This window comes from Onychostoma macrolepis, chromosome 24 (genome assembly GCF_012432095.1).
Source record: "Onychostoma macrolepis isolate SWU-2019 chromosome 24, ASM1243209v1, whole genome shotgun sequence".
Lineage (NCBI taxonomy): Eukaryota > Metazoa > Chordata > Actinopteri > Cypriniformes > Cyprinidae > Onychostoma > Onychostoma macrolepis.
In genome coordinates, this window is record NC_081178.1 from 19,675,658 (window position 1) to 19,689,392 (window position 13,735).

The 13,735-nt window shown below is 37.2% G+C and overlaps 1 protein-coding gene across 4 annotated transcripts in view; it reads left to right on the forward strand.

Annotated features, from left to right (window-relative positions):
* The window catches only part of ofcc1 (orofacial cleft 1 candidate 1), a 122,969-nt gene that overhangs the window by 88,410 nt on the left and 20,824 nt on the right, over positions 1-13,735 (forward strand). For 3 of the 4 annotated variants that reach the window (XM_058765691.1, XM_058765694.1, XM_058765692.1), the window contains 3 exons: positions 1,838-2,090; positions 3,400-3,563; positions 10,007-10,166. In XM_058765691.1, coding sequence (XP_058621674.1) covers positions 1,838-2,090; positions 3,400-3,563; positions 10,007-10,166 — 577 coding nt within the window. The remainder of the gene's footprint in view (positions 1-1,837; positions 2,091-3,399; positions 3,564-10,006; positions 10,167-13,735) is intronic. The other variant, XM_058765693.1, reaches the window with a different exon arrangement.

The window sequence follows — 13,735 nt, forward strand, 5'->3', positions numbered from 1 at the left end:
TGAGTCAAATCAAACTGAATCTCAGACTGAATAAAATATAACAAAACTGAGTGAAGTTGAATTGAGTTTAATTGAATCGAATTTAAATTTGACTATCAATCAAAAATATCATCTTAAAAATTAAACCTTATTAAAAAGAGGGATATAATGTACAGTCAGTGTTGGAAAGTTTCACACGATTTAAATGCTTGAGAGAATGCTAGAACATCCGGTGTAGTGAACATGTGCAGCAGAAATGGGCCGAATAGGTGAAATGAAGAGTGCAAAAGATTCTCAGGTAACGGTAGAGAGGGATTAATGAGCAGAGAGATGATGGTAGATTAGGAAAGACATGAAAGTTTATGTAAAAAGAAAGAAAAAACACACTTCACATCGGCGTAAATTCTTAGACATTTCATTTTGCTTTATTTTGTGCGGACGTTCAGTGACGGTTCTAGGATTTCATCCTCAGGGGAGCTTAGCCCTCGGTGAGAATGTGTAGCAAAATGTTACCATTGCCTCTTTGTAAATCGGCACCACTATATTGCTATAAAGTCAAAAGTAGCATACCACTAAAATAGCTACCAAGTCAATATAAACATTTGATAAGTTATATAATGATAAAGAGTCAGATACCAGTCTGCAGTAAAGTTCAAATTAGTACACATGCAGGCTACTGTTTGACTAACTGGAAAAAGGTCATCATATTGTTGTTATCAACAAGTATTATTGCTAACTAGCTAAAAAACTAAAATATTGACTCAGGACTCAACATTAAGGAGTTTTTCTACTGGCCTGGTCAGGCCAGGAGATCAGATATTTTACTTGCCCTGCCAAAACATTCACTGGCCCTGCCTAAATAAATAAATAAATTTATTGCTTTCATTATTTTTTGACCTATGTAACCTTACAATACAGACAGTTTGGATTCCAGTGGAATTTCACTGTTCTTAACTCTAATTTACGTTAATAGCAAATACTAATACTAGCCTAGCTAATATAAAGTTCAAACATTAAAGTCAAGTAAGCAAGCATTAGATAACACATTACAAGCAATAGCACAAATAAATACAATACAACAAAGATACAAATTAAATAAATAGTACTTGTACAGAGTGCCTGTGAAAACTGTATTACTGTATGAAGTAAATACACAGATACCTATTAAAGCTACAGAAGTGGTTTAGTGAAGAGCAGTGAGTAAACCTGTCTTTTTCTTTTGTTGTTTGATTAACATTATTAACATAAGATACAGAAGGGACATGTGGCTGTTGTCACTTTAAGATCTAATGCACAGATTTGTTTATATTGACACACATCCGATATTTTCATATGGATATTCATTAAGAACTTTTTGGTACTCACATGCTGTCTGAGAGGCTTTCTGTGCACACACAGAAACAATTTGTCATGGTGTGTGATTACCGCATTGACTTTTCTTTCATGCCATCTTGTGCTTGAATTGCTTAAATCACTTGAATGTTTAAACTGACAAAACTTAAAAATATGTGAAAATAATAAACTTTCTTAGGAAGCAGCACTGGCCTGATCATTCAGTTATAGTTTTAGACTGACGGGGGTCGAAGCACCCATAAAAAGGGTCTAGAATTGCCCTTACCATTGTTTTTCTTTTTTTCTTTTTTTTTCTTCCTTTTTTCCAACTTCTTCATTGTTGTTATAAATGTATAAACAGATAACTCAGGTTTACTTTACATCCTGCTTAACCACAGCACATACTGTAATTTGGAATTACTTTAGTTCACAATAACTGTCATATGCAAATTTCTCATTTATTTTTTATTTGATTATCGTACGTTGTAGGCTAAATCAACTTCTCATCATGTCTCTCTCTGGGCAGATTTGGGTTGGGTGCACACACGGTGGATCTGGTCTATCAGGGTTCGCTGCTGTCTACCCTGGAGGAGGTTCTGCTGGTGCTGCTGGGCCCCCTGACCTTGAATGCAGCTACGCTACTGCTGCTCCTGATCAGATGGGGCTGTCAGCTAGCGTTTGGCTCACCGCCCTCCTTCCTGTCAAAGTTTATCATGGCTGCGGCGGTGTGGACAGTGCTGGACCCTCTGGCGGTCTTTGCTGTGGATGCCGTCCTGGGGGTAAGTCACTTAAAATAACGTGGACACTTCTGCACTGTAAATAGAAGTTTCACATTATCTTAGCAAAGTCACTTTACAAATAAAACTGTATGTGAGGGCAAGGATGGGAAAGACTGACTGTAGAGAGAAAAGATTATTCAGGATTATAGGTGTATTTTTGGTTGGAAATGTTAAATACTACACTATACATAATTCGGAATAACACAATATAAAAAAAAAACTGACATCAGACATCACAAAGGCTATTTTACAGATGTCACTAGGCATGGACTGAAAAACCTAGGACCTTAGCTGGATGACTAGATAGATAGATAGATATATAGATATATAGATAGATAGATGAAATAGAATGTACTTCTAGAGAGTAAATTTCATGAAATCCACTTTAAAAAAAGCGAACTTTGTAATAAAATTTGCACTTTTAGATTTTAAATGGACTGAACTTCAGCATCATTACAAATGTGTAATTTCAAATATATTTAAATATATGACATACAAATTTCAATAGAAATTACATTAATATATATTTTAGTTTCCCATGAATGCTTTTTCGCCATATATATATATATATATATATAATTTTATTTTTTTTATTTTTTTTGGGCCATATTTCAAAGACAATAGAATTAATTACATATAAAGATGTATTAAGTCCTATATGGGTCAAAAAAGATAATATATAAAATATTTTCATTTATATAGCATGTAATAAAAGTGTCTGCATTGCATTCAGTTCACACTGAATATTCTTTTAAAGCATATTATTTCCATAATAAGTTTTCTTTTTAAAAGTATGTGCAAGTGTACTTCTTTCACAAGGGTTAAAATAATGATTCCCCACAACTTGCTAGTAAAACCAAAAAAAAAAAAACACTGACACTGCAAAACTTACAACGCACTTATTTAAAAATAAATAAATGTGGGTGTTTATACTCTTTATGTATTTAAAATGGTTTTGATGTTTCTAATGCTTTTACATGTAAACGGAATAAATAAAAGGACAAACTTGATAAATTAACAGGAAAATTAAATTACCAGAAAAATAAACAAACATCAGTAGTATGAAATGTTTATATGATCAGAAGGTCGGCTTTTTAAAATCATGGAGACCCCAATTTAGATCCCAGAATCTTTTTTGAGTTGTAGCAGGATGTATTTGGTTGCATTTATTGCAGAATTTATGGCTAAAATGGGCCAACCTAAACATGGCAGAGGTTTTCATTTTCTACAAATTATATGTTTGTATATTTATGTTTTATATAGATGAGACAGTTTTTGAGATTTTGTGAAATGTGTTTTGTTTGGTCAGCGTCTGTCCTACAGTGCAGAGGAACCGTTAGCAGATGCTGCTAAGCTGTACTGGCATTTTTTTCGGACTGAGCAGTCGGGCACAGCAGGCATCATCATCACACTCTTCTTGTACGGTGTCCACTGCATCCTCTCTTTCACCTTCCTTTATGTTTACTTTCTCAGGTACAGAATCTTAAAAACAATCTAACACAAAATCAGAAGTTTGTCAAATTTTTCTGGAGTTGTACTAATGTTTCAACTGTAATTTGTAACATGCCTTTATGCCACTGCAAATCATTTTCCATTTTGCTTAACTTCAAGCACCCACGTTTGCAGCAGCCTTTGGTTCTGGAACTATTTTTCCCAATCATTTACCCCACATGCATTTTTAGAACCATTTTTTCAAGAACTTTAAATCTTGAACTAAGTCAAAGTTTTAATCAAAGTCTTGAACTGAACACAACTAGCTCTGAATCTCACTGCAGAATTGTGGGTGTTGTAGTACCTGTAGTAGTGGAAATTAGACACTTCACTAAATCATTTCTAGATACATTTTGGTTTAGGAATATAATTATTTCTAGGAGTGTCATCCTGGATGAGCTCCAAATTTCATCAAACTGCAGCCAGATCCAGCAAGCAGGCCAGGAAACATACATTGATGATGCAGTGTAAGTGATTTAAAAATAAGCAAAGTTAAGTGGGAAAGAAAAAAAAAAAGCACCTGATGACATGAGCGCAAGAAGTGGCCGCAAGAAGATCCTTTCCTCTGAACAGACCTAATCCAGGGCATTTATTTTATAGGGGAACTCACCTGACCATGATGAGGCGTTCTTCATTTGCCAGTTTTAATTGTACAAGAGGGAGAGAGAAAACAGAAGGCTGCTTGCAGGGCAGCCAAGCATGTCAGCAGAGGGATATATTAACATCCAAAATATATACCACACATTTATATTTAACAGAAAGCAACAAACTTTGAGTTATAAATGTAAATGACTTGACATCTAGTTAACAGCGGTGTTTTGAGTTTCTGTATGGTAGGGGAAAGATGCTGATGTTGAGAGAAAAGATGTAAAGTTAAAAAAGATGGCTGGAAGATGAGAGGATGAAATTATTATTTTTTTTTTCTGCATCCAAGCAATAAATTCATGTCTATCTTCAGAAATGGAATTTCCCAATAAGAACCAAAATGCAGTTTTCTCTTTGCAGTTATTTTTGCTGTCAACTTGAGAGTTTGTGTGTGACCTTCCTGGTGGAAGTGTCAAAAGTGTCACAACACTGCAGTCCACACGATTCAGAGTCTGAGATTATGGCAGTGTATTTTTGGACAGGGAACCCCTGAGGGACATCCAGCCAATGAAGTCCTGTCCACCAGCACATAAGCATCATAAACAGGCCCTATCAAGAGCTTTCTGCTCATTACCCTCATCTGACAGCCAAGTGTTGATGTAATGCAATTTGATTTAATACTCTCATGAAATTAAAGAATAAATAATCAGAGAAATGACATGAAGATGAGCTGAAATCACCTTCACAGGGTTTGTTAATATGCATGACAGACGTAATGAACATTGGGGTTTATGATTATATTACCAGGAACCAAATTGTGATGTGTTTTGAAATAATGTCCACTAAGGATCATGCACAATAAAGGATTGGGATTTATTTATTTTTTCTTCTTTGTTCAAATTGCTGTTACTGGGCAAGAGAATGATGCACAAAATCATATTAACAAAAATGGAAAACCTTTGATTTTAAGGCTGAATTTGGACCAAGAATTCAAGAAACGCATGTTTCAGATATAGATATGGAATTGACTGTTTATGGATTTCTTTTCATGTACCATCCCTGTTTTGAATATTTAGGTCTTTAATCACACAGACTGTAGCTTTAAGGACTGGAATTGAAACAAAGGACCCAAAACTGTAACAACCTGATTTTTCACTAATCAGTGTAGAATGGTCTCAGAGAAAGAGCTTTCATCTTATTTCTCAATGGCTGGGCTTTTATCCCACACTGGATGGTCGACATTAGGTGTCAGCTGTAGAGGCGGGTGATGTCTCATGCCAGTGCATGGCTCTAGGATGGCAGGGTTGGCGCATGTAACGTGGGTTAAAGCTGAAGGGTGGCTGTGCTGTGTGAATGTAGGCCAGCAGTCTGATTGTGAGTAGGCTTGCGCGTTTTTATGGGTTATCTGCTTCTATTCACTGTGTGGAGAGAAGCACTGACACAGTGCCTGACCTATTTCTAAAATAACGCCTGAGGCTACACGTATAGATAGAATGAACTGTTATCCGTTTTTAATTACATTTTAGCAAGCCCTGATTCACTCCCTGCAAAGCAGGAAAAAAGCATGTTTTGCATTTTTTTCATTCCGTTTGTCAGAAAATATATAAACACAATCAGACATTTGATGTGGGACAACTGATGAACTTGTTATTTTGAAATAAGAGGTGAATAGTAGCACAACTAAAGTGTCTGCTTTAAAGCAGTGAACAGTGAATGAACGGTTCTCCTCTTCAACATCTGGTCGTTTGAGAGGCTTTTAAGCTGACAGTCTCATTGGTTGAGAGGCAGATTGATACAAGAATGTGCTAGTTCTCCTGGTTCTTTGTTTGATTCCTGATCCTTAAATTTCTTTGTGTTGAAATTTTGGCAGGTACATTTTATTACAGACGATTTCAAATGGTTAATGGCAGGATTGTTCAGCCCTGCTTCCATCTTCAGAGTTTGGTATCTAAAACACTTGCAATTTTTAATGAACCCCAAAACCTCATTATCTTGTTCTGTGCTTTAAAGCAGGGTTGGAACTGAACCCTGCTCTACAGGAGCAGGACTGAGCACCGATGTTTTATGGGATGTCTTGGTTTCTCATTCATAGCTTTATATAACTTCGGGACAGTCCTTTAATTGTTGGCTAGACAAAACAACTGACAAACCCAAATTCTCTGGACATTATTGGACTGCTTGTACACCTTGTCATTAAGATTTATTTGGATGTCTTAAGTTATAATAGAAATGTACACATGAAATGTACTTATAACTGTTATTGCTGCATGAGCAGGCTTTACTGATAATGGTCCAGTGCCATTAAGATCAAATTGACTAAACACAATCACCCTCATACAAATTCTAAAAATGTGTCTTTGGATGTGCCTCCTTCTGGGTTGTTTGACACAGTGTTGTCATCCCGGGCCTATGCTCACGTTTTGAGCAGGTGGCTAAGTGGCTAAGGCAGGGCTGAAAGCATATGATGAGGTGCACCTGAAGCTATGTCCAGACAGCACATCTGGAAATGCTTGATGAGTAGAAATGTACATTTCTCACTTTAATTTACTTAGGGTCCAGATTTGGGCCTAGAGTGCCATTGGAGTGTCCACAGTGGAGATTTGGGACAGCCTTCCATACTCATAAAGACTACAAAAGAACACACAAGCTACCATGACCCGTGGAGTCTGGATGAGGCCATCAAACTGACCTTTTTTCTGCAAAGCAATGAACATGCTTATTTGAGTGATGATAGAGTTTACTGGAATAACCTTTCAGGGAATGACAAGGTTGGAGACATCTCTGGTTCTGAAACTGAGGAGAAGGGTCATCATCATGGTCCTCCTATGACCATCCCAGATTAACACTGTTAGCAAATGAAGAACTTCCAGTTATTATCACACCAAGGATATAAAGGCATGACACATCAAGCCGACCTCCATTCAAATCGTATTTTTGGCGGATTGAACATGTTGAATCACAGTGAGGAAACCAGTGACAGGGATAACTCTCAGCCTTCTATCAAAGAGATGGTATAATATGAGTATAATGTTGTAATGTTCAATAAATATAATGTTTCTAAAACATACAAACATTGTAAAGTCTGATTGCTAATGCAAGTGCAAATGGTGTTCTAAATTTCCTCAGCCTGGAATTTGTGTAAACATGAAATTAAACGCGAATACACATTGGACTATTTGCCTCCTCATCAGAATTGCCAACTTTAACTTTGCAAGTTTAACGCTAGATTTATTAACTTTTCAGGCACCTTTAGAGACTTTTTTTTTTTCCCCCAAAGAAGCCAACTGTGTTGGCTGTGGCAGACGGCTAGGCCAAAAAGTTGTTCTTGAACACCCTGCAAAGGCTACAGCTAATTGCCAACTAGCCACTGATGTGAGAGGAAATAACTGAAACAAGTCCAGGACCTTCTTGGACAACATTTTTTTTTAGTTTCTGAGACTTGTCGGTACAGCCCCCACAAGCCCAAGGTCAGTTCAGTGAGTGGCTGAGAGGAACAATGCATTCAGTTAACAAATTTAAACAAATATAAAGTGCTAACAGCAGGCAGAATGTAAATATAATGTAACAATGACATGAAAGTACTAATTAGCGTATGGCGCCTTTTAGTGACATTTATTAACATTTTTTGCAGGCTTTAGCTCCTTTGAAAGTAGTTGGCAAGTAGTTGGCCTAATTTCAGAAGACTTGGTGACCCTCCACTGGTGCCCAGGTCCCCTTGAAACATACCAGGGCTTCCACCAACATGATGATCACCTGACCCCACTACTATGGACCAACTGCCCCTCTACATAGCCTGACTTCGACTTTGAACAGCTAATCAAGGAGGAAAAAAAAAAAAAATCTGCTTTCAAGCTTGTCTTAGTCCCGTACACATGGAGAAGCTGTATGCATAAAAAAATTGTATCGTATCAGCGTTTCGCCCAGACGGATTCCACATTTTGGGAGCCTGAAACTACTATTTTGTGAAACCGGGTCCCAGAGTGGATAAATCTGAAAACGATACCTTTGTGTTTTCGTGTGTACAGCCAATCCATATATTTTGTGAAACAATGATGTCATCACCCCACGTCTCAACCCTAGTCGGACACCGCTATGTCACGTTACAGAAACAACAGCAATGGCAGACTACATGCTTGTGTTTGTGCTGCAGAAGCTACTGAGCCTATTAGCTTTACTAAATTTACTAGCTTTCCTTGTTGTGTTGGGTTTGTATACAGTCCACAATATTTATGTGCATGCTCCAAGTTTTCTTCTACGTTTTTGGTGTATCTCTGTGGCAGAATTACAGTGCCACATAATGGTCTGGCATGTATACTACATCGTTTTGACCTGGTTTCAGTGGTTTCATGTGTACGCAGATATTTCTTGAGATGACACCATGCTTACAGAAGAACAAGGGGGAAAAAAAGATCGGATAGGAAAACCTCTGGCTTTGTGTGGATGAGCCCTTAGTCATCTTAAGCCAATTATTGATTTATATCTTTATTTCAAAAATACTGAAGTTCATCATGATTCTACATTGTTTATTATAAATCCCTGACATACAGTAAGAAATATGACTTTGAATGAATGGGTTATCACCATTCATGCATACTTAGGTCATGTGTACATGCCATAGCAGAGCAATCATCACACGCTTTTTTTCCCTTGGTAGAATGATGGATCGTTACATTTCACAAAGCCATACCACTTTTCATCCTTTATACTTTGCATGGTAGATGTTTCATTTTCTGGAGTGCTCATTACCCTTTTGAGCGAGAAGAATCTCTTTTCTGCAGTGGAGGGTCAAGGCATTTTGAAGAGAAGCCAAGCTGTGTGTTTTCACGGCTGTTGATTCATGCACTGAATGTGAGTGATGTCTGAGGAGCTGCCACCTTAAGACTCAATATCAATAACCACACTGTAGTGGTCATATGACTCACAACTTCCTCACCAGACAGAGATTCAGATACCTCTATAAGCTCAGCTTCTTTGAAGAACATTAGGATCTAGGTATGATCTGAAGAGACCGCCTTCCCTCAAAAACACAAGCAAACAAGCCTCCTACACTGCCTTATGATTTTAGAATCCAACATGCAATGCACCTTCTCTGTGATGAGTGAGAGAGGAGGCTTTATTTGATATGCTTCAGAAGCTTAAGACCCACTAGAGGTCCAAGACATCTGTTCATTCCAGCTTTTATTTGAGTAGAATGTAGGGGAGAAGAAAATACCAGAATTAGTTAACAAAGGTGTCAAACCTTTTCAGTTATGCGATCCTTCTATCGTAGACTAGAGTCGCTTCTGTTTTGCCTGTTGACATTGATGGGTCAGGCCTGCTTTTCTGCCGAGCTGAAGCTCATCAGAATTTCACTCTGTTGGAAAGGTCAGATGAGCTGTTCGTCAGACGTTAACAGCCTTGACAGCAAAATGACCAGGATGTGACAAGGTGGCATAAAACCCATTTGAACTCTGAACTTCTTTCCTGCAACTTTGTGACAAACCAAGAAATAGTTTACTGATCATCAGGTCATCTTTATGTGCATTCTATATCATTGAAACCCCTTAATAGTTGCTAAATTCAAATATTATGTGATAAAAAGATTGAGAATTATGTTAATATTCATTGAGGTCTCTCAAATATAATTCACACTTGTGTTCATTAAAAAAAAAAAAAAAAAAGCAGTGGACCAAGATTAACATCAACAACACTGAATGCTACTGGTTCCTTCATGTTACCTGACCAATTAGGATTTAAAACATTGTATTTTTGTCTTTTTTTTTTTTTTTTTTTTTTGGAGCTTGGTGCTATAAATTCACAATTCTGCCTAACATTTCTTAACCTTCTACTTCTTTTAACAGACTTCACAATGATGGGAGACTATTAGATATCTACCAGCGGCTCCACAGCACTGAGGGAGCATTCTTCGTTCCACATGACATGGAGGTCTCCAACCAGGAGCTCAGTTACATTGTAAAGAAGGCAGAGCAATGGAGAGGCTTCAATGGAGAGAGACACAAGGTAAGTCTGAGGAAGTTCTTACCTGTTTATAGTGGTAACAACCAGCACTGAACACTGGTCGGGAGAGAATATCTTTTTGCATCAAGGCAATCCAGCTGCCATGGGCTGCATTGCCACACAACGTTTGACTGTTGCAAAGCTCTACTCAAGTCTCAGGCGCTTAATTGGATTAATGGTTGTTTTAAAGGAGATGGGCAAAATGGTAGTTGATACTAATCCATCAGATTGCCTCTGCAAAAGATTTCTGTCTGTCTGATGGCTCATAGATGCCCGCTAGCATTTGTGAGTAAGAAAGCCTTTGTGATGGTTTTCAGAAATGGACTGTCACATTGAACTGTTCACTGAGCTTTCTAATATGCATTATAATTAACATAAAATGGAATCAAAGGATATAACATTATTATTTCAAATCATTCTGTTTTCTTTAGTTACATTTATGAATGCCAAAAATTTGTCACAGAGGTTTTTAGCTAGTCTAATTAGTTGGGGCTAATTATCCAAAAAGGAATTCGGCTTGATTAATCCACGGAAATCAATTTCCAGCAATATTTCATTAAGAAAAAAGACTGCTCAATCAACAGTGGCACGCATGAGGACACACACTCAACACACACACACACACACACACACACTGAGTTCACAACTTGGGTGGCAACTCCTCTTTTAGTGCTCTTGATGAAGAAATGTTATTGGTTGTCAAACAAGTCATTAAAAAGGAATTCTGCAATTCCTAGCTCAAATCGTAGACCTTTGCAAATCATGTTATTTTTGCAGCCCTTTGCAATGACCCTGTTTATGTTTTAGATTCAAAAAGTACTGCTACAGCTGTGGAAATATTAGTAATGAAGGTGCTACTAATTGGATGCAGTTGTTTAGATTGTAATTAAGAAAACAGCATCGTTTAGCCAACACGCTTGCAGAATCTTTTTCAGCTAGAGCGGTCTCCATCCCAGAACTGCAGTCATAACCTCCTCTCTCATATTGGCCCTAATTTGCCGTTATTGAACTGATAAAATGCTAACGCATTAAACACATTTGCCAGCATGATGAAAATTTAGGGTTATTGCATTTCACAATTTTTACATTATTCAGGCTGACGATTTTTCATTTAAATAAGACGGGCTAGGCCATTATTTCATAATTATTGTGGCAATTTCTCTATGCAAAAAGGGTCACTTTCCCAACTCAGCAAAGACATATCCCTATTAAACTAATTTGCCTACATGCAAATTTTTGTCATTTTTCCCTCATTAACTATTTATCAACACAGTAGAAAAAATATATGTTGGAGGGGAGGGAGCAGCCAGACAGTGCTGAAACTAATATTTTGCAACTCTAATGATTTTTTGCATCCTTAATTAGATAGAATATGCTTGATATGATTAGGTCAGGATGTAGTAGTTTTCATTAAAAATAGATTTCAGAAACTGTATTCCAAATGTTCTCTCACAATTAAATAATGAATCCGGCACATTCCTTATTATGGACCCAATTAATATCACGGAAAGAAGCGTGATTTTAATAACAAGAGGCCACGAGGCCTTCATTAGCAGAGAATGGGGGTGGAAAGAGCATAGAAAACATTTACAGGTACAGACAGAGCCACAGGACGCTTGGAAACTTGAAAAGTTTTAGCAGTTGTATGAATGCCTGTGGATACTGTACATGCGCTGATCATTGCGATCATTACAGTGTTGCAGAAACTGGCATACTTTGTCTTGGCCTCAGCACATCAAATACCAACTAAATATCATCATTACAATAAATATAATTTAAAAAAGAAAAACCTGTTTGTTTTATGCATTGTGAGTATTTAATAGCATTTAAAACATCAAAAAGTGACAGCAGTGTCCTGCTATACTTTATCTAAAACTGCAAGCCTATATATTGTTCTAATGTTTGTACAATACATGCAGAGCTCATAATAATTAATATGGAATACTTATTTTATTTTATTATTATTATTTTTTTTCAGACCACAGAATCATATTAATGGATGACCAAAAAAAAACAAAAAAACTTGTCACTAGCAGAAATACTTGGATTTTACTCCGACACTGACCTAAAATAAACATTCAAAATACATTTTTACCTAAATATGTGTCCATGTAATTTGTCACCTAGCCTATATAAGCCTATATAGCTAATAATTTGCTAATTTTAAGTAACTTGATTCCTGATATGAAGCACATTTTTCTTTATAAAGTAAACAAACCGTTCTGACACTAAAACAGTTATGGGTAATTCATCATTAATGTAAGTTTCTTCTTCCGAGCGCTGCAACAATAAAACAATCCACAATAAATAATATTGCACGTGGCCTGGCTTTATCGTTATCAAATTCTGTATGTTTCACGGGGCGATCATAAAAACTAATCTGATTTTTTACTCTTTAATTAACTTCATATTACAGCTTATTTCCTTCTAGGCCATGTGATCAGCATTATTACATTATTAACACATTGTCATACTAGCATTCAGTAGCCACTGAATATAAATAAGCACTTGCATTTAACAAACACATACAGTATGGTTGGCTACATCGTAGGTTGTGGGCCTTTTTCTGAGAAACATTTCTATGATGGTGATTACAACCACATAGACTTTATGTTCTAACTGCACTACTATAGTGTGTAGCCTATGTCTAGCGAAGGGGCCTAAAGTCAAAGTGTGTGGATAATGAGCTCATTAATTATGTATAGGCACTGCTGCAGATGGACCTCATTAATTGCGTGCCGTCACCTTCTTGATTACTGTACCTGGAAGGGAGGTGCTAATGTCTGCCGTGCTTAAGCAGGTAACGCAAACTGTTTTGTCACCGGCTGTGTGACAGTGACAGAGGAGTCCGGCGTCGCCGTAATCTTCTCCGTAATTCACCAGAACGTTACGCTAATGGCTGCTGATAGCCCTGGAGATGTTTTCGCTACTGAATCGCATCGAGATTTGCGCTCTGTCGTGCTATTTGTCTCCACATGTCTTAGTAATGTCTTTCCACGGGCTGAATTTAGGGAACACCCAAGGTGCTTTGCAAAACAACTGACAGGGGGCCCAACCTGTCGCAGGAAGGAGAACACACGCATTGAAGATCTAATGATGAGCAGACTGCCGCTCTCTTCCTGTGCACCCCCCACCACTCATCTCTCTGTCTCTCCGTCTGTAATTATTAAGACGGAGTTACGTGGGACCTTTTCATGCTGTTGCTTTAGTCCAACTCTGTGACAGCAAATTCATCAAATAACTCGCTCCAAACTTGCTCCCTCTACAGTTGCCTTTTTCGAATGATTAAATATTGTCACCTATATGTAATATTTAAGAGTCGGAAAACAAATATTGCTTTCAGAATTAATATATCCCTACCATTATGCTACACTGTTGAAATGTTTGGGGTCAGTATGAGTGATTTATTTGTAATTATTTGTTTTACCCAAATGGAATTATGCTGCTTTGCATTAAAGGAATAAAATAAATTTTCACTGTATTTTAATTTAACTGTTAAACTGGTAAATTATACTGTGTTTTTGATAAAGCAGAAACAAATAAATGCAGCCTCATTTAGCGTAAGAACATCT